This window comes from Dreissena polymorpha, chromosome 7, assembly GCF_020536995.1.
Source record: "Dreissena polymorpha isolate Duluth1 chromosome 7, UMN_Dpol_1.0, whole genome shotgun sequence".
Classification (NCBI taxonomy): domain Eukaryota; kingdom Metazoa; phylum Mollusca; class Bivalvia; order Myida; family Dreissenidae; genus Dreissena; species Dreissena polymorpha.
The window spans coordinates 16,612,403-16,639,829 of record NC_068361.1 but is presented as its reverse complement, the minus strand read 5'-3'; the positions used below and the strand labels follow the sequence as shown (position 1 = coordinate 16,639,829).

The 27,427-nt window shown below is 38.2% G+C and overlaps 1 protein-coding gene and 1 long non-coding RNA gene across 2 annotated transcripts in view; one reads left to right on the top strand and one right to left on the bottom strand.

Moving 5' to 3' along the window:
- The window catches only part of LOC127839488 (hemicentin-1-like), a 28,921-nt gene extending 6,019 nt beyond the window's left edge, over window positions 1–22,902 (bottom strand). The window contains exons 1-12 of the mRNA XM_052367882.1: window positions 22,799–22,902; window positions 21,186–21,323; window positions 19,902–20,057; window positions 18,408–18,436; window positions 17,775–17,925; window positions 11,951–12,085; window positions 11,244–11,363; window positions 7,386–7,514; window positions 6,311–6,439; window positions 4,124–4,246; window positions 3,229–3,684; window positions 38–160 (exon numbers count right to left, since the gene is read on the bottom strand). Coding sequence (XP_052223842.1) covers window positions 38–160; window positions 3,229–3,684; window positions 4,124–4,246; window positions 6,311–6,439; window positions 7,386–7,514; window positions 11,244–11,363; window positions 11,951–12,085; window positions 17,775–17,925; window positions 18,408–18,436; window positions 19,902–20,057; window positions 21,186–21,323; window positions 22,799–22,868 — 1,759 coding nt within the window. The 5' untranslated portion in view covers window positions 22,869–22,902. The remainder of the gene's footprint in view (window positions 1–37; window positions 161–3,228; window positions 3,685–4,123; window positions 4,247–6,310; window positions 6,440–7,385; window positions 7,515–11,243; window positions 11,364–11,950; window positions 12,086–17,774; window positions 17,926–18,407; window positions 18,437–19,901; window positions 20,058–21,185; window positions 21,324–22,798) is intronic.
- LOC127839160 (uncharacterized) lies at window positions 14,951–16,072 on the top strand. The gene is made up of 2 exons (XR_008030188.1): window positions 14,951–15,429; window positions 15,915–16,072. It is a non-coding gene; the product is annotated as an uncharacterized LOC127839160 (long non-coding RNA).
- Window positions 22,903–27,427: the final 4,525 nt, after the last annotated feature.

Here is a 27,427-nt window from a genome sequence, read left to right as displayed (position 1 = left end):
ACGAGAACACATATTTAATTAAAATTAGAGTGCTTACCTTCACAGGTGCGTTTATCCTTGGATATACGGTAGCCCGGGGGACACGTACAGTTGTAGCCCCCCACAGTGTTTGTACAGTTGTGCTGACACACCCCGGGGTCTTCTGTACACTCGTCAATATCTGAAAGCAGGAACAATAACATTTCACACCTGTAATGCACCTTAAGTTTAAATATACCTTTAACTCAAGGAGTAAGCGTTGGATAAGCCAGAGGAGTATACCCAAGTGTCCCATTGGATAAGCCAGAGGAGTAAACCCAAGTGTCCCATTGGATAAGCCAGAGGAGTATACCCAAGTGTCCCGTTAGATAAGCCAGAGGAGTGTACCAAAGTGTCCCGTTGTATAAGCCAGAGGAGTGTACCAAAGTGTCCCGTTGGATAAGCCAGAGGAGTGTACAAAAGTATCCCGTTGAATAAGCCAGAGGAGTATATCCAAGTGTCCAATTGGATAAGTCAGAGGAGCATATCAAAGTGTCCCGTTGGATAAGCCAGAGGAGTATACCCAAGTGTCCCGTTGGATAAGTCAGAAGAGCATACCCAAGTGTCCCGTTGGATAAGACAGATGAGTATACCCAAGTGTCCTGTTGGATAAGCCAGAGGAGTACACCAAAGTGTCCCGTTGGATATGCCAGAGGAGCATACTCAAGTGTCCCGTTGGATAAGCCAGAGGAGTATACCCAAGTGTCCCATTGGATAAGCCAGAGGAGTATACCAAAGTGTCCCGTTGGATAAGCCAGGAGTATACCCAAGTGTCCCGTTGGATAAGCCAGAGGAGTATACCCAAGTGTCCCGTTGGACAAGCCAGAGGAGTATACCCAAGTGTCCCCTTGGATAAGCCAGAGGAGTACACCCAAGTGTCCCGTTGGATAAGCCAGAGGAGTATACCCAAGTGTCCCGTTGGATAAGCCAGAGGAGTGTACCCAAGTATCCCGTTGGATAAGCCAGAGGAGTATACCCAAGTGTCCCATTGAATAAGCCAGAGGAGTATACCCAAGTGTCCCATGGGATAAGCCAGAGGGGTATACCCAAGTGTCCCGTTGGATAAGTCAGAGGTGCATACCCAAGTGTCCCGTTGGATAAGCCAGAGGAGTATACCCAAGTGTCCCGTTGGATAAGTCAGAGGAGCATACCAAAGTGTCCCGTTGGATAAGTCAGAGGAGTATACCCAAGTGTCCCGTTGGATAAGCCAGAGGAGTGTACCCAAGTATCCAATTGGATAAGCCAGAGGAGTATACCCAAGTGTCCCATTGGATAAGCCAGAGGAGTATACCCAAGTGTCCCATTGGATAAGCCAGAGGAGTATACCCAAGTGTCCCATAGGATAAGTCAGAGGTGCATACCCAAGTGTCCCGTTGGATAAGCCAGAGGAGTATACCAAAGTGTCCCGTTGGATAAGCCAGAGGAGTATACCCAAGTGTCCCGTTGGATAAGCCAGAGGAGCATACCTAAGTGTCCCGTTGGATAAGCCAGAGGAGCATACCCAAGTGTCCCGTTGGATAAGTCAGAGGTGCATACCCAAGTGTCCCGTTGGATAAGCCAGAGGAGTATACCCAAGTGTCCCGTTGGATAAGTCAGAGGAGCATACCCAAGTGTCCTGTTGGATAAGCCAGATGAGTATACCCAAGTGTCCCGTTGGATAAGCCAGAGGAGTTTACCAAAGTGTCCCGTTTGATAAGCCAGAGGAGTATACCCAAGTGTCCCGCTGGATAATTCAGAGGAGTATAAACAAGTGTCCCGTTGGATAAGCCAGAGGAGTACATCCAAGTGTCCCGTTGGATAAGCCAGATGAGTATACCAAAGTGTCCTGTTGGATAAGCCAGAGGAGTATACCCAAGTGTCCCGTTGGATAAGCCAGAGGAGTACACCCAAATGTCCTGTGGATAAGCCAGAGGAGTGTACCAAAGTGTCCCGTTAGATAAGTCAGAGGAGCATACCCAAGTGTCCCGTTGGATAAGTCAGAGGTGCATACCCAAGTGTCCCGTTGGATAAGCCAGAGGAGTATATCCAAGTGTCCCGTTGGATAAGTCAGAGGAGCATACCCAAGTGTCCCGTTGGATAAGCCAGAGGAGTACACCCAAGTGTCCCGTTGGATAAGCCAGAGGAGTATACCAAAGTGTCCCGTTGGATAAGCCAGAGGAGCATACCCAAGTGTCCTGTTGGATAAGCCAGAGGAGTTTACCCAAGTGTCCTGTTGGATAAGTCAGACGTGCATACCAGAGGAGTATACCCAAGTGTCCCGTTGGATAAGTCAGAAGAGCATACCCAAGTGTCCCGTTGGATAAGCTAGAGGAGTACACCCAAGTGTCCCGTTGGATAAGCCAGAGGAGCATACTCAAGTGTCCTGTTGGATAAGCCAGAGGAGTATACCCAAGTGTCATATTGGATAAGCCAGAGGAGTATACCCAAGTGTCCCGTTGGATAAGCCAGGAGTATACCCAAGTGTCCCGTTGGATAAGCCAGAGGAGTATACCCAAGTGTCCCGTTGGACAAGCCAGAGGAGTATACCCAAGTGTCCCGTTAGATAAGCCAGAGGAGTACACCCAAGTGTCCCGTTGGATAAGCCAGAGGAGTATACCCAAGTGTCCCGTTGGATAAGCCAGAGGAGTGTACCCAAGTATCCCGTTGGATAAGCCAGAGGAGTATACCCACGTGTTCCATTGAATAAGCCAGAGGAGTATACCCAAGTGTCCAATTGGATAAGCCAGAGGAGTATACCCAAGTGTCCCGTTGGATAAGTCAGAGGTGCATACCCAAGTGTCCCGTTGGATAAGCCAGAGGAGTATACCCAAGTGTCCCGTTGGATAAGTCAGAGGAGCATACCAAAGTGTCCCGTTGGATAAGTCAGAGGAGTATACCCAAGTGTCCTGTCGGAAAAGCCAGAGGAGAATACCCAAGTGTCCCGTTGGATAAGCCAGAGGAGTGTACCCAAGTGTCTCTAAATTATCAAGAGAATGGTGGGTTTGGGGGGAGGAGGCTCGTCATATATATAATATGGAAGAAAAGATTCTCATGTTTTTCACCGATCTATGATATTGTTACCTGTACAGACATTATGATTCTGAAGATGTATACATTAAATCCTTACATGGCGATCCAGATAACAACAAGGTATATCTCCACACAAACAACAAGGTATATCTGCACACAATAATTTAATACATTTTTTTTCAAATTCCACACATTCTCTACCTAGGCACTCCTTAGATCCATCATGTAACACAAAGCCCTCAGTACACTTCTTAGTCAAGTGTCCTCGCTTTGCTTTCTTCCTGTTTTTTTCCATTTGGTCCTTGTTCTTTTCTTTTTTATTCCGTTTCTGTTTCTTCTCATACACTTCAATCCACTCAACCTCTGCCCCAAAACCATTCACAGGGTCGGTGTGTCGAACAACCTGACCTTGAAGAACATGACCTTGACCTTGTTCAGTGCCATAGCCATTGCTAGGGGCAACGGTGGGAACTTCCAAACGTGCCGCACTCTTTGTGCTAGTGCTGTCTGTTGTTGCCCCTCGAGCAGGGTTTGCGTTGCTATGACGCGTTTCATTGACAGTATCAGAGGAGCTGTGAAGGGTTTTACTGAGGGTGTAGGGGTTTGCTCTCAGGCTGCTGACATCATGAATGGTTGGTTGGTCAATAAATTCAAGGCCTGCAAGGCAGAGCAAAAGAAGGCGGGTAGAGGAGCAAGCAAATAAAAAGGAAACAAGCAAAGCAAATATGTGTCTTGTTCTGAGAAAATTGGGCTTACTGCATGTGCGTAAAGTGTCATCCCAGATTAGCCTGTGCAGACTGCACAGGCTAATCTGGGACAACACTTTACGCACATGCATTATGACCAGCTTTCACAGAACAAGACACGTATAAACAAAATGCGCGCTAATCTAAATGGTAAAATGACAGACTTAATACTAGATGAAAATAAAACTAATACAATGAAGCATTCTGCTATTTTGCTCTACAAGGCAAGTTTATTTAAAGGCAAAAATGAACAAAATAAATCATAAAATAAATGAGACAGCCCACTTTATTTATTAGTCTAGAATTTTTTAATCATCACCAAGAGACAGGAAGTGCCTATAGGAGCTAACCGGCACATGATTTCCGGTCTGCAAGTCTGACTTGTCCAGGAGCACATAGACACTCGTATCCGCCGTGAGTGTTCTCACACTGGTATGCACACACTTCTGGCGTCTCTTCACACTCATCTATGTCTGCGTTATACAACAGAAAGTTAGCTGTACACAATAAGGCCGAACAATATGTTAGTTGTTTCCAATGTTATACAACATCAAGTTAGCCGTGCTCACTAAGGTCCAACACTATGGTGTTTGTTTCCAATATCATCTCCAAAGAAAATAGGGAGGGCCTTACTTCTGATTTTGCATTAACTATTTGTTTATTTATTATTATGCATAAGTTATTTCTCACTTAAATTATCTGGTTTAATTACAGAAATAAAAACCCTATGCAACATTCTTTCTTCATATGCTAAAGTTTTTCAGGCTATTTTTGGCAATTTGATTGAAGGCAGGGGAACTCTGTTATAAATAGAAAAAGTTTTGGGACAGCCCCAACAAATAAGAATTAATCAGGAGAGTGCTTACAAGTAAAAACAAGAGCACCGCATAGCGCGTTCCAACGCTCGGCTGTGGGTTCAGTTTTGAATAAATGAAAGCTTGTCAGAAGAAAAGAAAGAAAGGTAAGTGGCGAGAAGAACTCATCTGAGAGACTATGCATCTGTAGATAGAATACTTACATTTTAAGGATTTCTACCAAGTAATCCCAGCCAGTAAGGTGATCGGATAGTAGGTGGAAACACTTTGATTTTAGAGCCTATGTTAAAGTTTTATATTATAGGTCACAGTGACCTTGACCTTTGACCTAGTGACCCAAAAATGGGTGTGGCATGTAGAACTCATCAATGTGCAGCTACATATGAAGTTTCAAAGTTGTAGGTAGACACACTTTGATTTAAGAGCCAATGTTAAGGTTTTAGCATGACACGGAAGGCAGACCACAGCTGCTGGACGACGAACTGGCTATGACAATACCTCCGGTTTTCTCAGAAAACACCCCAGCTAAAAATTAAGCTTAATTTACAGGTCACACAGTTGTGTGCCAAACATCTGAATCATCAAAGGAGGCATTGAGACATTTCCCAACAATAACACTCAGTCATAAGGAAACAGTGGCATTTACCAGAATTTTATTTGCTTTATAGATATAAAATAATTGTTGAGTTTAAAATAGCATGCACTGGACCATGAATATCTTCCTAACATCATGTGTTCATCCTTCTAAGCAAAGGAGACATATGATCCATGTCATGCAAAACTTGGTTGTATGCTGTAAACGACCTGTGTAGTTCAAGACCTGCCAGCACATCTGCGCAGTCTGGTCAGCTACCTGTCCCCTCATCAGACAACAAAACACCGGATAATTTTACAGTGTACAGAGTAAAGCTCCTGACCAGATTGCCAGAAGGTCAGGCTGATCTGGAGCCTACCTGGCTGCATGTGGCATAAGACCCATTTTCGCATAACGCGGCTAATATAATCTAGCAGCAGAAACTGAGGTTAGCAAGAAATATAACACTGCATATGCCTTCCGCCAATCATCATGCATTCTTTGTCAGCTTTAAGGACGAGCATATAACAGTTTCTGTTCGGCAAATGTGGTTAAAAGACTCGGTAAATCACTTTCGACATCCAGGTCTGCAGTTACATCCTCAGATACAAGGCTGTATATACTTCCATTCCCTGTGATCCACACAGCGTCCAACATTATGATGCTGTCACTGTTTGTTTTTTTAATTAATTAGTATAGGACAGTTGACATCCCATGTTTATACCATAAAAACTATAACAAAGAAAAACTTAATAAACTTAAAAAGGGACAACTGGCAGATGCTTCCATATTTTCAAAAATAAACTTTCACTTCATTATAACAATTAAAATCATGAAAATATGAGCATTGATCTGAGAAAGAAGGACTTAAAGCATGTGCATTAAGTGTTGTCCCAGATAATCCTGTGCAGTCTGCGCAGGCTAATTTGGGATGACACTTTCCGTCTAGACTGGATATTTATGTACAAGCGACTTCTTTTAAACAAAGAATTCCACAAAAGTGTTAATTGTCATCCTGCACAGGCTAAACTGGACGATACTTTAAGCAAATGCATTAAGCCCCATTTTCCCAGAGCCAGACTAATATGTAGGAAGATGCCCTGGGGACTACTTCTCAGTGTTTATATAAGCCATGTGCATACCCGTACCAAAGCATGGCGTTCCAGGGCCTGCCGACCTGTAGCCCCGTGGACACACACACTTGTATCCGGGCTCCGTGTTGACACACTTCTGGTTGTAGTAGCAGCGATGCTGATTGGTCCTGCATTCATCCACGTCTTCATGATGAACAAAATAAAATACCTTAATTAGTGTATGACTGGTAATGAAATTGTTGAATGTTTGGTTGGTCGATAAATTCATTTTCAGAAGATTTATATAATTTAGAACTAAATAAAAATATATGTTCAATTATTATTTAAAATGTCAAGTATATGAATGAATGATTGAATGCTAAAAGAGGCACCATAAAGTGATGAACAATATAACACCTGATAATGAATGCATAACTATTCAGGAACAAGCAAATTCATTGAATTCATATCCCCCACCAATATACTTCTGGACACAAAAGTTTTCTGGACACACACAAAAAAAGCATTTTTCCAAGATACAAAGAGCCATTACTCCGTTATTAACCGATGCTGTACAATGCCATTTGGGGTGCATCATCCTCTTATCCATATATATACTCATACCAAGTTTCAATGAAATCCGCCAAAGTACTTCCAAGATATGGCTCCAGACACAAAAAAGCATTTTTTCAAGATACAAAGGGCCATAACTCTGTTATTAACAGATGGTTTACAATGCCATTTGGCGTGCATCATCCTCTTATCCATAAACATACTCATACCAAGTTTCAATGAAATCCGCCAAAGCTATTCAAAGATATGGCTCTGGACACAAAAGTGCCGGACAGACGGACGGACGGACAACGCCAAAACAATATCCCTCCGCCTATGGCTGGGGATAATAAATGTGTTCATAATAAGTATTTTTATGTTGTTAAGGTTTAAGGCCAAAGTTTTAAAAGCATAGTGGACATGGTGTCATGATGTCACAGATTCGATCCCCTATGTAGGAGGATTCCCTAGAGCTTCTCTAAAGACACCAGTACCTGTTCTACCAAGGAAATATACTTGAGGTTGTTTCAATAAGACTTAAGACTTTTTGTAAAAAAGAGCTGTATTAAAGACATTTAAACTTAAACGACATCCATACCTGCACACCCTCCTATCACCATCTCATAGCCTTTGGGACAGCGTACTGCACACTTGTAGCTTCCTACAGAGTTGATGCACTTCTGGCCTTGAGGACATGCATCTGTCTTCACCTTGCACTCATCCACATCTGGGGATAGATAGTAAATGTTAAAAGGTACAGTAAATTGGGAGTTGTTAGTTTAAAAGAACTAGCATTTATATTCAGCTCCACAACTTTTAGGGATCCCATTAGACCTTGACGAAATATTTTTTCTTAAATTCTTATTATCATAATTATAATGTCGTGTTGGCATTACAGTATCATATTGACATTTTATACCTATGAAAGGACATTAGATGTTACATTTTATGTCTTGCCACTAATTTAACAAGTGAAATCGATTTGGCAGACACTGGCATTCTAGTAGGCTCTAGGCCAACTAGGAGCCCAGGCATAGGCCCAAAACGTTTCACTGCCTATGGGCTCCACGGTGCTCAATCCGGCAATTTATATATTGTTAAATACCTTTGATGCATCCACTTTTAGAGGGTGGGGATTTACAGTATATTACACACGTAAGCTGTCTGCAACTGTGTCAAGTACAACAGCCTATTAAACTTCATCCAACAGTTATTTATTGTGTCCCAACCAGACTTATTGACTATGGTACAAGTCCTCACCCGTACATCTGCCGCTGGCTACAAGTTCAAACCCCTGTCTGCAGCTGCACACATAGGTCCCTGGAGAGTTGGCACACACTTGTTCACACGGGGAACGGGGTACATCACACTCATCAATGTCTACAACAATACAATACAGACATTCTCATCAATGTCTTCAACAATACAATACTGACATTCTCATAAATGTCTACAACAATACAACACAGACATTCTCATCAATGTCTACAACAGTACAACAATACAATACAGACATTGTCATCAATGTCTACAACAATACAATACATACATTGTCATCAATGTCTAAAACAATACAACAAAACAATACAAAACTTCTTGCTTTGGAGTTGCAGTGGAATATCTACACTTTGATGAATGACAAAAAATAGATGATCCTCTTTTAAATAGTTATTTAAAACAACTTTATGGATTCTATTGTACCTGCTGCATTTTGGTTGGATAATCTGACCATGTGACCTGTCTTTTAAACCCAATAAATCATTGTCTAGATCATAATCTACTAGAAATACTACCTTAAGGGTCATTTAAATTCTTATATTATATGCTTTATCATAAGTCATAATATTAATTGTAGTATATCAAGTTGCTATAGAAACTTCAAGGTCATTTAGTCACTAATATTATATGCTTTATCAGGGCAGTAGTATAGATAATAACCATTGCAACTTGAAGGTCACAAATCTCACCTTCACATCTCAGCCTGTCATCAGAGAGTCTCATGCCCCGTCTACATTTCATGGAGCACGTGTACGAACCAATCGAGTTCACACACTGCTGACCACGGGGGCATGGATCCAGTAGAGTGGAGCATTCATTGATATCTGAAATAGTAGAGTGGAGCATTCATTGATATCTGAAACAGTTGAGTGGAGCATTCATTGATATCTGAAACAGTAGAGTGGGGCATTCATTGATATCTGAAACAGTAGAGTATTCATTGATATCTGAAACAGTAGAGTGGAGCATTCATTGATATCTGAAACAGTAGAGTGGAGCATTCATTGATATCTGAAACAGTAGAGTGGGGCATTCATTGATATCTGAAACAGTAGAGTGGAGCATTCATTGATATCTGAAACAGTAGAGTGGAGCATTCATTGATATCTGAAACAGTAGAGTGGAGCATTCATTGATATCTGAAACAGTAGAGGGGATCATTCATTGATATCTGAAACAGTAGAGTATTCATTGATATCTGAAACACCAGAGTGGAGCATTCATTGATATCTGAAACAGTAGAGTGGAGCATTTATTGATATCTGAAACAGTAGAGTATTCATTGATATCTGAAACAGTAGAGTGTAGCATTCATTGATATCTGAAACAGTAGAGTGGAGCATTCATTGATATCTGAAACAGTAGAGTATTCATTGATATCTGAAACAGTAGAGTGTAGCATTCATTGATATCTGAAACAGTAGAGTGGAGCATTCATTGATATCTGAAACAGTAGAGCATTCATTGATATCTGATACAGCAGAGTGGAGCATTCATTGATATATGAAACAGTTGAGTGGAGCAATCGTTGATATCTGAAACAGTAGAGTACAGCATTCATTGATATCTGAAACAGTAGAGTGGAGCATTCATTGATATCTGAAACAGTAGAGTGGAGCAATCGATGATATCTGAAACAGTAGAGTTGAGCATTCATTGATATCTGAAACAGTAGAGTGGAGCATTCATTGATATCTGAAACAGCAGAGTGGATCATTCAATGATATCTGAAACAGCAGAGTAGAGCATTCATTGAAATCTGAAACAGTAGAGTGGAGCATTCATTGATATGCATGCATAACTATTCAGGAACAAGCAAATTCATTGAATTCATATCCCCCACCAATATACTTCTGGACACAAAAGTTTTCTGGACACACACAAAAAAAGCATTTTTCCAAGATACAAAGAGCCATTACTCCGTTATTAACCGATGCTGTACAATGCCATTTGGGGTGCATCATCCTCTTATCCATATATATACTCATACCAAGTTTCAATGAAATCCGCCAAAGTACTTCCAAGATATGGCTCCAGACACAAAAAAGCATTTTTTCAAGATACAAAGGGCCATAACTCTGTTATTAACAGATGGTTTACAATGCCATTTGGCGTGCATCATCCTCTTATCCATAAACATACTCATACCAAGTTTCAATGAAATCCGCCAAAGCTATTCAAAGATATGGCTCTGGACACAAAAGTGCCGGACAGACGGACGGACGGACAACGCCAAAACAATATCCCTCCGCCTATGGCTGGGGATAATAAATGTGTTCATAATAAGTATTTTTATGTTGTTAAGGTTTAAGGCCAAAGTTTTAAAAGCATAGTGGACATGGTGTCATGATGTCACAGATTCGATCCCCTATGTAGGAGGATTCCCTAGAGCTTCTCTAAAGACACCAGTACCTGTTCTACCAAGGAAATATACTTGAGGTTGTTTCAATAAGACTTAAGACTTTTTGTAAAAAAGAGCTGTATTAAAGACATTTAAACTTAAACGACATCCATACCTGCACACCCTCCTATCACCATCTCATAGCCTTTGGGACAGCGTACTGCACACTTGTAGCTTCCTACAGAGTTGATGCACTTCTGGCCTTGAGGACATGCATCTGTCTTCACCTTGCACTCATCCACATCTGGGGATAGATAGTAAATGTTAAAAGGTACAGTAAATTGGGAGTTGTTAGTTTAAAAGAACTAGCATTTATATTCAGCTCCACAACTTTTAGGGATCCCATTAGACCTTGACGAAATATTTTTTCTTAAATTCTTATTATCATAATTATAATGTCGTGTTGGCATTACAGTATCATATTGACATTTTATACCTATGAAAGGACATTAGATGTTACATTTTATGTCTTGCCACTAATTTAACAAGTGAAATCGATTTGGCAGACACTGGCATTCTAGTAGGCTCTAGGCCAACTAGGAGCCCAGGCATAGGCCCAAAACGTTTCACTGCCTATGGGCTCCACGGTGCTCAATCCGGCAATTTATATATTGTTAAATACCTTTGATGCATCCACTTTTAGAGGGTGGGGATTTACAGTATATTACACACGTAAGCTGTCTGCAACTGTGTCAAGTACAACAGCCTATTAAACTTCATCCAACAGTTATTTATTGTGTCCCAACCAGACTTATTGACTATGGTACAAGTCCTCACCCGTACATCTGCCGCTGGCTACAAGTTCAAACCCCTGTCTGCAGCTGCACACATAGGTCCCTGGAGAGTTGGCACACACTTGTTCACACGGGGAACGGGGTACATCACACTCATCAATGTCTACAACAATACAATACAGACATTCTCATCAATGTCTTCAACAATACAATACTGACATTCTCATAAATGTCTACAACAATACAACACAGACATTCTCATCAATGTCTACAACAGTACAACAATACAATACAGACATTGTCATCAATGTCTACAACAATACAATACATACATTGTCATCAATGTCTAAAACAATACAACAAAACAATACAAAACTTCTTGCTTTGGAGTTGCAGTGGAATATCTACACTTTGATGAATGACAAAAAATAGATGATCCTCTTTTAAATAGTTATTTAAAACAACTTTATGGATTCTATTGTACCTGCTGCATTTTGGTTGGATAATCTGACCATGTGACCTGTCTTTTAAACCCAATAAATCATTGTCTAGATCATAATCTACTAGAAATACTACCTTAAGGGTCATTTAAATTCTTATATTATATGCTTTATCATAAGTCATAATATTAATTGTAGTATATCAAGTTGCTATAGAAACTTCAAGGTCATTTAGTCACTAATATTATATGCTTTATCAGGGCAGTAGTATAGATAATAACCATTGCAACTTGAAGGTCACAAATCTCACCTTCACATCTCAGCCTGTCATCAGAGAGTCTCATGCCCCGTCTACATTTCATGGAGCACGTGTACGAACCAATCGAGTTCACACACTGCTGACCACGGGGGCATGGATCCAGTAGAGTGGAGCATTCATTGATATCTGAAATAGTAGAGTGGAGCATTCATTGATATCTGAAACAGTTGAGTGGAGCATTCATTGATATCTGAAACAGTAGAGTGGGGCATTCATTGATATCTGAAACAGTAGAGTATTCATTGATATCTGAAACAGTAGAGTGGAGCATTCATTGATATCTGAAACAGTAGAGTGGAGCATTCATTGATATCTGAAACAGTAGAGTGGGGCATTCATTGATATCTGAAACAGTAGAGTGGAGCATTCATTGATATCTGAAACAGTAGAGTGGAGCATTCATTGATATCTGAAACAGTAGAGTGGAGCATTCATTGATATCTGAAACAGTAGAGGGGATCATTCATTGATATCTGAAACAGTAGAGTATTCATTGATATCTGAAACACCAGAGTGGAGCATTCATTGATATCTGAAACAGTAGAGTGGAGCATTTATTGATATCTGAAACAGTAGAGTATTCATTGATATCTGAAACAGTAGAGTGTAGCATTCATTGATATCTGAAACAGTAGAGTGGAGCATTCATTGATATCTGAAACAGTAGAGTATTCATTGATATCTGAAACAGTAGAGTGTAGCATTCATTGATATCTGAAACAGTAGAGTGGAGCATTCATTGATATCTGAAACAGTAGAGCATTCATTGATATCTGATACAGCAGAGTGGAGCATTCATTGATATATGAAACAGTTGAGTGGAGCAATCGTTGATATCTGAAACAGTAGAGTACAGCATTCATTGATATCTGAAACAGTAGAGTGGAGCATTCATTGATATCTGAAACAGTAGAGTGGAGCAATCGATGATATCTGAAACAGTAGAGTTGAGCATTCATTGATATCTGAAACAGTAGAGTGGAGCATTCATTGATATCTGAAACAGCAGAGTGGATCATTCAATGATATCTGAAACAGCAGAGTAGAGCATTCATTGAAATCTGAAACAGTAGAGTGGAGCATTCATTGATATCTGAAACAGCAGAGTGGAGCATTCATTGATATCTGAAACAGCAGAGTAGAGCATTCATTGAAATCTGAAACAGCAGAGTAGAGCATTCATTGATATCTAAAACAGTAGAGTGGAGCATTCATTGATATCTGAAACAGCAGAGTGGATCATTCATTGATATCTGAAACAGCAGAGTAGAGCATTCATTGAAATCTGAAACAGTAGAGTGGGGCATTCATTGATATCTGAAACAGTAGAGTTGAGCATTCATTGATATCTGAAACAGTAGTGTGGATTATTCATTGATATCTGAAACAGTAGAGTTGAGCATTCATTGATATCTGAAACAGTAGAGTGGAGCATTCATTGATATCTGAAACAGCAGAGTATTCATTGATATCTGAAACAGTAGAGTGGAGCATTCATTGATATCTGAAACCGTAGAGTGGAGCATTCATTGATATCTGAAACAGTAGAGTGGAGCATTCATTGATATCTGAAACAGTAGAGGGGATCATTCATTGATATCTGAAACAGTAGAGTGGAGCATTCATTGATATCTGAAACAGCAGAGTGGAGCATTCATTGATATCTGAAACAGTAGAGTGGAGCATTCATTGATATCTAAAACAGTAGAGTGGAGCATTCATTGATATCTGAAACAGTAGAGGGGATCATTCATTGATATCTGAAACAGTAGAGTATTCATCGATATCTGAGAGAGTAGAGTGGAGCATTCATTGATATCTGAAACAGTAGAGTGGAGCATTCATTGATATCTGAAACAGTAGAGGGGATCATTCATTGATATCTGAAACAGTAGAGTGGAGCATTCATTGATATCTGAAACAGTTAGTGCTGCAACAATACGCCAAAAACCGTATTGCAATATATTGTCAGTTCAAAAACCCGTATTGCAATATATCGCAATATATTGCTTACTTGTACCAAAATTATAACTTGCCAATTACCTGATAATCCCGTATATTCCAGTTTTAAAGCAAATTATGGTATATATTTACTATAAATGTGCTCAAGAATAACAAGAAACACAAACATTCGCAACTTTTCTTAAGTACAAATACATTTTGGCATTCGTTACTATTTAAAGATGTGATGAAATAACGTCCAACCGGGGCGTTTTTTGCACTGAACACGCGTAATTCACCTGACGTGATGTTCCCGTTTTTATACAACACAAAATACACCCATTGACCTTATCGCAACATCCGGGCACTTGCGTCAGTTAGAGTTACATGCCCCTTGACGACGGTGAAAACAAAAGCGCTGTCGCCATTTTATTTGCATTGAAATATTTAACACTGCTCGCAATTTTCTTAAGTTAAGGCACATCTTCGCGACCATTTTTTAAGAATAAAAATACCCAGAAATAGAAATTCTTTCATAATAAATTTAACTTAATAAACGAACACAAATAAGGATGAAAAAGAACAACCAATAAATTTTAAATATATGCAACATATAGAAGCTGATTTGAACCTCTATATTTTTACCTTATTACGTATTAAATTCTCATGATAAATGTTATTGTTTTTATTTAATTCACACCAATTTTGACACTTTTTGTTTCCGCATGTTAGGTATTTGAATGCCTCTTTCTTCATCAAAAACCGAGTATCTCGTTATGATCGGATACTGTCCAGACAAAGAAAACACGGTGTCATAAAGCCAGCTTTGGGGCTCTGCATAAACCACATGTGGTCATTAAACACAATTTATGATACCTCTATGTCATCTCTTGTCATATTGAGCAGTCCTTTAAGCCAAATTTTAAATGCCGAAATAATTGAATATTAAGTTGCTTTATAAAACACGTTGACACCTTAAATAAACATTCAATTAAATTAAATGCAATATTTTTCATTTGATTGTTTGCATCAGTCTTAAAATCGTGTAAGCTTTTGTATTCTGGTGTTTAATTGCCCCTTTGTTTTGCATAATCCGATTATCTCGTTTTGATCAAATATTGTCCAAACTTAACTGACAAAAAGGTGTCATAAACCACACTGGGTGGTCCAGACAGTGTCATTTAACACGATAGATGCCACTATGTCTCCTCTTTCTGGTAGTATTAAGCAGTCACTTGGATGAATAATTAACGCCGATGTACTTAACAGTTGCTTAAATTAGATATGTGACATATGGTCAAATATAAAGTCATGTCCAATTTAGATAATCAGAAATTTACACCGTAAAGATACTAGCCCGATTAATTTATTAAAGTATTTAATAATTATAAAATTAACGTAAAAAAACAAGTAACGTATTTAGCGTGTATCAGTTAATTAAAAAGACGTCATTCCGTATTAAGATTTAATATTACGACAATAAACGATCGACATCATAAAAAAAGAAATTACGTTTGACAGCAACGGGGGTAAATAATGTTTGAAAAACAAATATTTATACAGATATATGTGTGTTAATTTTAATATTTGTCACTCGTACTCATTACAATGAACACAACTAAGGCTTTCAGTAAGTCATGTACCAGATGTCCATACGTATTTTACAGCTTCACATTAGCATGATAAATTGACATAGTAGAAATATAATTATAATGTTCGAAGATGAATGAACCCTGAAAAGAACGACAATACTCATTACATCAACATCTACAAGGATACTCCCATTATTACAGAATAAACGAATTTACCCGGTGTCTCAGTGAGAAAGTTTATCATGAATGTCGCCGTACTCGATCATCGGCCACTTGGTCGGGTCATTTTTCCAACATCCAGCTTGCATTTTGTACGGACATTCGTTAAGTCCAATTAGTTTTATTTTCTGATCATATCGGGCTTTCGAAGTGCAATCTAACCCTTCATAATAGTCAAAAGACATTTTAGACACCAATTACAGGACATTTAATTACCTATCGACTTCCCAATAGGAATGCAATTGACGAAATATCAGCAGAGGTGCTCAATCAGCGTAGTAAATCGACCGTATCTAGGGCATTGTTTTCACCGTCGCTAAGGGACTGCCCCTTTTGTGACGTCATCGCGATAAGGTCAATACTTTCCATGCCACGTGCTACATGTCTGTATAATTTTCGCGCGCTTTTTATTGAGACAAAGGATAAAGCACTTTTTATTTGACGCTAGAATTTTTTATGGTCGCATTAGCATTAAAATTTGGAAGCGTAATTCCGAAGTTCGGAATACAAATTTAATAATGCTCAATTCAGAGCGAACAAAACATTTACAGCTGTGCGCAATTAATTCAACGATTATCTGTTCAAAAGCATCGAACAAATGCTCCGATGTAACAACGCTACTCCGTATAATACACTTTCAGAATGCTATTTTTACGGATTTTTTTTTACACTGCTTTGTTTTGTTTACCTTGTTATCATTATTTCGAATGGCTTTTCTGGACAAATGTGAATGAATTTTTGTAAAATGTTCGTACCGGTATGATGAAAATCGTATCGCAATACAATATGCAAATTGCGTATTGCGATATATACCGATAAACCGGTATATTGTTGCAGCACTAGAAACAGTGGAGTGGAGCATTCATTGATATCTGAAACAGCAGAGTGATGCATTCATTGATATCTGAAACAGCAGAGTGGAGCATTCATTGATATCTGAAACAGTAGAGTGGAGCATTCATTGATATCTGAAACAGTAGAGTGGGGCATTCATTGATATCTGAAACAGTAGAGGGGATCATTCATTGATATCTGAAACAGTAGAGTATTCATTGATATCTGAAAGAGTAGAGTGGAGCATTCATTGATATCTGAAACAGTAGAGTGTAGCATTCATTGATATCTGAAACAGTAGAGGGGATCATTCATTGATATCTGAAACAGCAGAGTGGGGCATTCATTGATATCTGAAACAGCAGAGTGGAGCATTCATTGATATCTGAAACAGTAGAGTGGAGCATTCATTGATATCTGAAACAGTAGAGTGGAGCATTCATTGATATCTGAAACAGTAGAGGGATCATTCAGTGATATCTGAAACAGTAGAGTATTCGTTGATATCTGAAAGAGTAGAGTGGAGCATTCATTGATATCTGAAACAGTAGAGTGAAGCATTCATTGATATCTAAAACAGTAGAGGGGATCATTCATTGATATCTGAAACAGTAGAGTGGAGCATTCATTGATATCTGAAACAGTAGAGTGGAGCATTCATTGATATCTGAAACAGCAGAGTGGAGCATTCATTGATATCAGAAAGAGTAGAGTGGAGCATTCATTGATATCTGAAACAGTTGAGTGGAGCATTCATTGATATCTGAAACAGTTGAGTGGAGCATTCATTGATATCTGAAACAGTTGAGTGGAGCATTCATTGATATCTGAAACAGTCGAGTGGAGCATTCATTGATATCTGAAACAGCAGAGTAGAGCATTCATTGATATCTGAAACAGCAGAGTGGAGCATTCATTGATATCTGAATCAGTAGAGTGGAGAATTCATTGATATCCGAAACATTTGAGTGGAGCATTCATTGATATCTGAAACAGTTGAGTGGAGAATTCATTGATATCTGAAACAGTAGAGTTGATCATTTATTGAGATCTGAATCAAAAACAGTATAAATTGTTACGTATGTCCCAAAAATAAGAGAATTTGGTTGAACTTGTTTGGCAGTGAAGAACAAACATCACACGGCTAAATTCATTTTAACATACAGACTTTTTTTAAATGTCAGTCAGTGTCAAGTGACTGCAATGGTTCCATCTGTCAGCAATATTACCGATACACTGTCTTCCATCAACGTCCAGTGTGTAACCAGGCGAACATGAGCAGTAGTAGCTGCCAGCGGAGTTGTGGCAGAGGTGGGAGCAGGGCTGCAACCGGCGACACTCATCATCGTGTAAGGAAGAAACAACATGGATACTGGATATCTATATTGTGTTGCTAAGTTACCACTAAAACTTAAAAGCATTTATGGAACATCTCAGTCTTTGTAAAAGGGTAAAATAAAGGACACGTATAGTGTATGCTCATATTGTTGCTATGTAACTGAACAATAATTGTTTTAAAGAATTAAAGAAAATAAGTTGAAGGACATGTTTTTGTCCTATATAAATTTTTTATTCAATAATTATAATAATTATAACATTATTTGAACTTAATATGAGTCTGTAGTAAAAAACTTTAAATTTTATTTTTTAAATATTTACATTATAATTTACAATCAAATAGCCGATCCACACACACTTCGAATTTTATCACAATTTGACAAAATAAATCATTTCATGAACTTAAGTGTTCACATATCAACATAAATTCTTAATAATCTCTTGTCTATGTATCCAACTGGTGTTCAACTGATGTCATGAGTACCAAGCTGCTAAAGTGTCCAGACCAACAGACCAATACTCACCTTGACAGTATGGTCCCTCTGGATTAAGTCTGAATCCTGTTGGACACTGGTTACTGGGACTTCCTAAAGTAAGGTGATTTCCTATAGTAAATAACACAGACAAGTCTCATCTAAAATTATGTTTGTTTGATAGTTTTTTTTTTATACTTTTTTAACAATATTTTTGTCAGTAAACTATTCTTACATTTTTCATGTTCAAACTGAGTTTTTAACAATGACTCGATGCACATACTGACTTTTAAATCATTTTTATTCATGGCATTAATTCTTTTTTTCCAAAATCAGAAATCCACAAATGTCCACAAAAATGCCATTAAAAAACACATACACACACAAGATCATGCTGAAAAATATCAATGATTTTACAGTAATCAGATATATATTTGTTTTGTTTGTGTGGAATAATTTCCACTGATTTCAGCAGTACTAAGTATATCTCGGCTTCCAGTTATGCTACGTACACTTTTTTGGACTGTCGGTTTTCCATCAATAAGAGGCCATATTTAGGTCAGTAACTAAAAAGTGCTCTTCTTGAATAAGAGGAAGAATGGCCCAAGGAATACTTTCTGGAACAATCTGAACACAGCTTATGTGGCTGGGCTAGGAATTGAACCATTATATTCCTCAATTTGAATTCCCAGCACTCTATAAGCTGAGATTCCCAGCACATATCAGCCCTATTAAAATGATACCAAATTATACACAAATTATCATGGATTCAAACCCATGAACCTTTGAATATCCATTACTGGGAGAAATCCCACAAAAATTGAAGGTTTCAAAAACATTTTTAAATAAAAAGATTTTTCCTTTTTTCTTATAAGTTATACAACCTCGCATTTCCTGGAGAAATGCTTGCTTCTAACCGGAACTGGACAATATTCTTTTCAGGTTCGACGATCACATCAATGTTTCGCGCATGCAATTTTTCCATAAGGAAAGGCATTCTAGAATTTCTGGAGCCGTAGCTGATGCTGTGGTTCCATGCGTACGGAAGAACAAACCCGTCCACAGTGAAAAATTCCAAAACATCTAAAAGAAATTATGTTATAAACAGTCTCTTGCACATCTTCATAGAGATGACATATTTAAAATTTAAATGTAATCCCTTGAGAAATGTGATATCAGTTGGCTCCATAAACTTATAACATTTTATGCTTATGGCATTAAAATGACGGAATTCAAGGGCACATAACTCAAGAATGTGTGTATTATTCGGCATGAAAGCTGTATTTTGCACATCTACATTTCATGGTGATAATACATTTGAAGTTTCAATTTAATCGCCTCAGAAATGAGGAAGTACATGAAGTCTGCTACATAAATGTATAACATTTTATGGCTGACCAACAAAACAAGCAAGACTAGAATATATCACCCATTGGTGCAAAAAGGTACCATGTGCCTCCTTATTTCAATGCCACATGGTATCTTTTTGCACCAAGGGGGCGATAACCACTTTCAAACTTTGTTTTCTAGAATATAAGAATTAACCTGGTCCAGTCTTGGTGTAATCCTCCCAGAACGGTGTCATTTTGACCAGCCTGCTGGCCTCAATCTCCGGCACCTCCCCTCTCACCACGAGATCCACATGCAATACGCCTTTGGTGTCAACCCCTTTACCATACTGCGAAACACGCAGAATTTCACCTGGAATACAATTTTAATATCAAGGCATTTTTAGACAAGAGATGTGTTTGTCAGATACACAATGCCCCCTATTGCACCGATTTGAAAAAAAAGTTTTTGTTTTTTTTACCTTTAACCTTGAAGGATGACCTTGACCTTGAAATTCCACCACTCAAAATGTGCAGCTTCATGAGAACGCCACTTTGAAAATTTTTTATTTTATTTTTTACCTTTGACCTTGAAGGATGACCTTGACCTTGAAGGATGACCTTGACCTTGAACTTCCACCACTCAAAATGTGCAGCTTCATGGTAACGCCGCTTTTTTTTTTTTGACCTTTGACCTTGAAGGATGACCTTGACCTTGAAGGATAACCTTGACCTTGAACTCCACCACTCAAAATGTGCAGCTTCATGAGATACACATGCATGCCAAATATCAAGTTGCTATCTTCAAAAGTGAAAAAGTTATGGCCAATGTTAAAGTTTTCGGACGGACAGACAGACTGACATACACACATACTGACATACTGACTGACGGACAGTTCAACTGCTATATGCCACCCTACCGGGAGCATAAAAATGTATAAAAAAAATCTCAATTCGATGCAACTGCCCCTTTTACATAATTATAACATATTTACAAATCTCTTTAGAAATCTTACAATACCATTCAAATTTTCCTTATTAAATATTAGTTACAGCAAATCTCTTAAGAAAATCCCAAACCTCTCTATCTTACCTGTTGTATCTCACAATCCTATGAAAAATCCCATTATCTTACCTATGGTAAGAATCTCACAATGTTATGACATCACCCTATATTACCTGTTGTATCTCACAATCCTATGAAATCCCCCTATATTACCTATGGTTAGAATCTCACAATGTTATGAAATCACCCTATATTACCTGTGGTATACTGGACCTAAATCTCCCATGCCAACTCCCTCTTGGTCAGAGTGTAGTCATTGGAGGCTCCGCTGAGAATCTCACAATCCTATGACATTGCCATATCTTATCTGTGGCGCGATTCTCACAATACTCTGAAATCGCAATATTTATTATTGCAAATCTGTCGAAAATCTTACAATCCTATGAAATCTCCCTTTTCTTACCTGTGAAGACTGACAATCCTATGAAATCTTACCAGTGGTATACTGGACCTGGACCTCCCTTGCAAACTCTCCCTTGGTCAGTTTGTAACCATTGTACGCTCCGTCCAGCTCAGTTGCAGTGCTCCAGTAGAGCGGACTCAGAATTGGCAGGAGATGCCGGAAATGGGGAACTGGAAATAACTAGAAATTGTCACTGTCCTGACGACTACCCCCTGACCCAGCATTTAGAAATAAATGTAGCATATTGTAATAAATAAAAATTTGATGCTTTACTTTATAAAACAAAAAAACACAATAAAATGCTACAGCAATTATTAAACGTTTGGGCCTTGTGGTTTAAGATGAAAATATTGTTTTTATTGGTTATTCTTACACTACGGGTGGGGCCAGTTTTTACCCCAGGGTAATGATTTGATGAAACTAAGCAGCTGGCAAATATACAATTTTCCATAAAAAGAATGACACATCTGGACATTTTGTCTTAAGTAACAAAAATAATGTTCCTAAGTTGAAACAAGAGATGTGTTTGTAAGAAACACAGTGCCACCTACTGCGCCGCTTTGAAGCCATATATTTGACCTTGACCTTTCACCACTAAAAATGTGCAGCTCCACGAGATACACATGCATGCCAAATATCAAGTTGCTATCTTTAATATTGCAAAAGTTATAGCAATAGTTTAAACAAGGTTAAAGTTTGTGGCAGACACATACAATGAGAGACAGACATACAGGCCAAAAACAATATACCCCCAATCATTCGATCCGGGGACATAAAAAGGGGCATGACTTTTGTAATTTTTGCCGTATGGCGATACAAATTGCACAGGCACAACTTCTGATCATAAGGCACAATCCTTGCAAGTTTAAATTTTGTACCGTGATTAGCATAGAAGAACTTCTCTCGCCAAATGAGCATCAACGGACAGATAGACAGACATACATTTTTTTCTTGAAAAAAATAATAAAGTGTTGTTTTTTTTGTAAATACAAAAAGAGAATCTTTTTCTTGGAAAATCCTAATGATTTTTTTCTTAGAAATGCCATAATTGCAATCTTTAATTTTGTAGTCCAGTGCTGTACCAACTGAGATGTAAATAAGAGTTGCGTTCTGAGAAACCAGGGCTAAATGCATGTGCGTAAAGTGTCGTCCCAGATTAGCCTGTGCAGTCTGCACAAGCTTATCAGGGACAACGCTTTCCGCTTTTCTGGCATTTTTCATTTTAACAAAGTCTCTTCTTAGCAAAAATTCTATTAAGATGGAGAATGTTGTCCTTGATAAGCCTGTGAAGACTGCACAGGCTTACATCAGATGACATTGATTGCACATGGATTAAGCCCCATTTTCCCAAAGCGAGGCTCAAATGTAGAACATTTTAACCCTTTGCATGCTGGGAAATTTGTTGTGTGCTAAAATGTTGTCTGCTGAATTTCTAAAATTAGCATTTTCTTCGATTTATTTCAAGGAATACTATCAGAATAGCAAACAGTTTGGATCCTGATGAGACGCCACGTTCTGTGGCGTCTCATCTGCATCCAAACTGTTTGCAAAGGCCTTCAAAATTCGGTTCCAGCACTGAAAGGGTTAATATGTGATTTTAATCAGATTGAAATTGCAATATTCCCCTGCAAGCTAACAGCTGAACCTAGTTCTGACGGTATTCCCTCCAAAGTGACATTCACAAGGGTGGCAGTGTTGCCCGGCAACGGAACCATGTGGGCGGTCAGTCGCGCACCGCTTATTTTGACGCTGTTTATGCTGCCTATCAAACTTCCCTCTCCAAGTATGGGGATTTCTGAAGTTCAGCAGTCAGAACATGTAACAATTCATTACCTATAACAATGTCAGGCTGTACAATATTTCACTTTTAATAGTACAGCTACTGGAATAAGTAAATTATAAAGTTTAGAGAGCAAGTCCAAATATTCATCTCATTACTTGCTGAGAGCAAGCAAGTGGTAAAAGCTCGCCTATATATCTCTAAAATATCTTTGAAAGCATGACAGAAAATATATTAATGCAGGGTACAAAGTCAGCTAATTTCAACATACCAGTTTGATTAAAGTGAGGGGTAAAGTTGTACAAATCTCAATAAAGATATTGTAAAAAATATGGTGCCCCACTTGTGATCAGGAGAATTCCATTTTCGCTTTGAGAATAATGAGTTATCTTTAAAAAAAATAATGTACAAGAAATGTGTCCAGCAAACACAGATGCACATCGCCCCACACCCCGAATTAAACTGGACAAAAACAAAAGTGTTTGGAGGTAATCATGTGAATTTATATTTAAAGAAATTAAGTACAAAAATGAACAAAGAGCAATAACTCTCAAAATAAGGGAACAAGAGTTAGTTTGACTAGAGTACTACAATTAATAAATGAGATATACCTACCTATTAAATCTAAAGTGTATACCTCTTAGTTTTCAAGAAATGCTCTGCTCAAAATTTAAGTTATTTTTCAAAGGCAATAATTCTTAAATCTGCAGAGCATTAGGGTTAAAATTCTTGTGCAATGCATATTCCCTTCATAATATCTATAACTATTAAGTTAAAAGTGGATATCTCTTTTAGGTTTTTGAGACATGCTTCGGACAAAATTTAAGTAAACAAGAGCACCGCCACACTCGGCTATGGGTGCAGTTTTGAATAAATGAAAGCTTGTCAAAAAATTTTTTAAAGGTCACAGTGACCTTAACCTTTGACCTAGTGACCCAAAAATGGGTGTGGCGTGTAGAACTGATCAAGGTGCATCTACATATGATGTTTCAAAGTTGTAGGTGGAAGCAATTTGATTTAAGAGCCAATGTTCAAAGCCTTAACAAAATGTTAAGGTTTTAGCTCGACGCGAACAGCGGACGACACGACGAGCTGGCTATGACAATACCTTGGGTTTTCTTCGAGCTAACAAATTAACCATGGGCAAAAACTTTGAGAACAGGGAAGCAATAGTTATGGTTCCTTTGCATTGCACATCCCTTATTGGGCCTTAATGAAATCTACATTACCTATCAAGATAATATGTGTTTTAAGTTTTGAGATATGCTACAGACAAAACTTGAGTACAAAAAATAACCAAAGGCAATAATTCAACGGCCCTTTTTAAAAAGTACCAAAGGGATGAGGCTGGTTATTAATCTTTGCCTCCTTTTTATGCTAACATTCATTCTTAGAAAGTTTGGGGACAATCCCATAAAAACTGGTTGGGTTTAAGAGAAGAAGTCAACAAGTGCGGAATTCAGTGGTGGACGGTCCAGAAACTATCCGCCTCCCTTCAGGGGCTTAAAAAACACTGAACTAGTCATTAACGAAATCATATTTAAAATTATTCCTATTACACATTTGGACACAATCAAGCTACGATCGTAAGTTGATTTTTTCCAAAATGTTTCATTTATCAACTCCGTGAAAAGGTACTCTACATAAAAATTTCTAATTTTAGACAAAGGCTTTAATACAAAATTTGTCATAACTTACCACTTGGAAATTTATCAATCTAAATTATGGTCCATTTGAAAAAATAAAATACGCACTGTAACAAGATGTGATGAAGCAATCCATGATTTGCTCCCTTTCACCGTGGCAATCCAGTCCGCCATTTTGACGTCTTTCACATGACCTTGACCTAGTTTTTCTTCCTGCGTCACAAGTACGTGCGCATTGGCTCCAGTCAGACCAGATGGACCACCTGCCATCAACTAATCCGGAAAATAGTTACTGTTACTAGGAGAACAATTTAGTAGAGATACTAAAGATATGAATCTTGCTCTGGGAAAATGTGGTTTAATGCATGTGCGTAAAGTGTGGGGTTTAATGCATGTGCGTAATGTGTGGGGTTTAATGCATGTGCGTAAAGTGTGTAGTTTAATGCATGTGCGTAAAGTGTGGGGTTTAATGCATGTGCGTAAAGTGTGGGGTTTAATGCATGTGCATAAAGTGTGGGGCTTAATTCATATGCGTTAAGTGTGGGATTTAATGCTTGTGCGTAAAGTGTGGGGTTTAATGCATATGCGTTAAGTGTGGGATTTAATGCTTGTGCGTAAAGTGTGGGGTTTAATGCATGTGCGTAAAGTGTGGGGTTTAATTCATGTGCGTTAAGTGTGGGATTTAATGCTTGTGCGTAAAGTGTGGGGCTTAATGCATGTGCGTAAAGTGTGGGGTTTAATTCATGTGCGTTAAGTGTGGGGTTTAATGCTTGTGTGTAAAGTGTGGGGCTTAATGCATGTTTGTAAAGTGTGCGGTTTAATACACGTGTGTAAAGTGTGGGTTTAATGCATGTGTGTAAAGTGTGCGGTTTAATGCACGTGTGTAAAGTGTGATGTTTAATGCATGTGTGTAAAGTTTGCGGTTTAATGCACGTGTGTAAAGTGTGGGGTTTAATGCATGTGTGTAAAGTGTGCGGTTTAATGCACGTGTGGAAAGTGTCATCCCAGATCAGCCTGAGCAGTCCATCTTGTTGTTAAAGAGAAGAGAATTATGTTAAACCTTTTATTTTTGACAGTGACTTTGATAATGAATATTTAAATGTTTCCATGCTTTAGACATGAAGGGGACACCACTGCAGGCCATGACAAAAGGACATGTTAACCGACTGACAAGAATAACGCTTAACAAGACCAATTGTATATTCAAGATAACTTTCGAAAAATGTGCCAGCATATAAGTTTTATAAAACATATGCTAATGATCATAAAAACTCTGAATACTTTTAAAACAGTATTTCAGTGACATGGTAAATTGATTAAACAATAGCAAAATGGAGGCTTATTTGGGAAACAATTTGTTCTTTTTTTTTTGTTATAAGAAAACCGTTTTTCCTCCATTAAGGCATAAAATATTATGTGCGCACTATACATGGTTGCACACTTTAGATGGCAAGGTATGTGATACTACTTATCTGGATTGCTCCATACTGGTAAACACATGATTTTACCAGTTGGTTGCGTGAGTGGCTCTAAGGGGTATGTTGAGTATGGAAGATTTATACAGTCAAACAGAGGTCTTTTTTAACTGTGATTTTCAGCTGCAAATCTTTTGCAAATGTTAATCACCAGTGAAATCACCAGTGTAAGTACTTGAAATGTAAATCAAACCAAAGGATAGTGATTGCATAAGATTAATAAATCATCGTCAGATAAAAACCAGCCACACAAACCTGTAACATGTGACCTTGATGTGGCGTGTTCAGAAATCCACTCGAACAAACAAACATTGCACACTGCCCTAACGTTTTTCACTCTGCCCTACTCTTGTATTTTAGTGCAAAGTCTGATAACAAACTACCAAATTCAGTTGTCTTTAACTATGCAAAAATTTTGTTAATGATATTAAGCTGTCATACTTCAATTATTTTCTGTTCATAATTCTGGCATATTTTAAACATATCCTAATATATCCTAAGAGATACAGGTATGTTGAAATAATTTTTCAAGTTATACAAATAATTAATATATGGCAATAAAAATAGATCAGATATATTTATCTTAAAGTACTCCGTTCTTTCAAATAATTAAATACCAGATAGTCATTATATTCTCTTTGAATTCAGATACATCAACCCTGATTCATATTGAAATACAATTACAGAACATATAGATAATACAAAACTGTTGCAGCGTTCAGCAATTTATGTATTATTATTTTGAATAAAAGTCATCAATTTAAAGTAGCATAAAATTATATTGCTTGGCTAGCTGCTACATACTGGTATGTACCCTTGAAAACCCTAGTAAGAGATTGTGCTATTTGGGCTACTTTATACAATGGCTTAGATGGCTTATAAGATAAGCGGGGTAAACAAACAATTTTTATAGCGAATTAGTGTAGGACTTATGACCCACGCCAAGCAAAAATTGGTCTTATGCCATTTGTTACAATCTTAGCTCCAGACCAGCCTGCGCATCTGGGTAGTCTGCTGTGGAGCTGCTATGTCCACTTATAAGACTATTAAACGTTGCATGATTTTTTAGCGGGCAGCATAGCTCTTGACCAGACTGCACGGATGCAAAGGCTAGTCTTGAGCTATGCTGGCCACATATGGCATTGGACAATTTTTTGGTCCTTTGGTATAAGACCAAAACAAATTTTTATTTCCCTTTGTCCAGCTTTAAAATTATTGATTTTTATTGTTTATTGCAGGGAATGGGGTGGGCTGCAAATGTTCTTGGACTGCTTCTATTGGTCAGTCCTTATCCAGGAAACTGTGGTCCTATTGGTCAGCTAAATTTAGAAGTTGAGGTAACCGGCAATAACATTGAAATGTCATGGACAGTG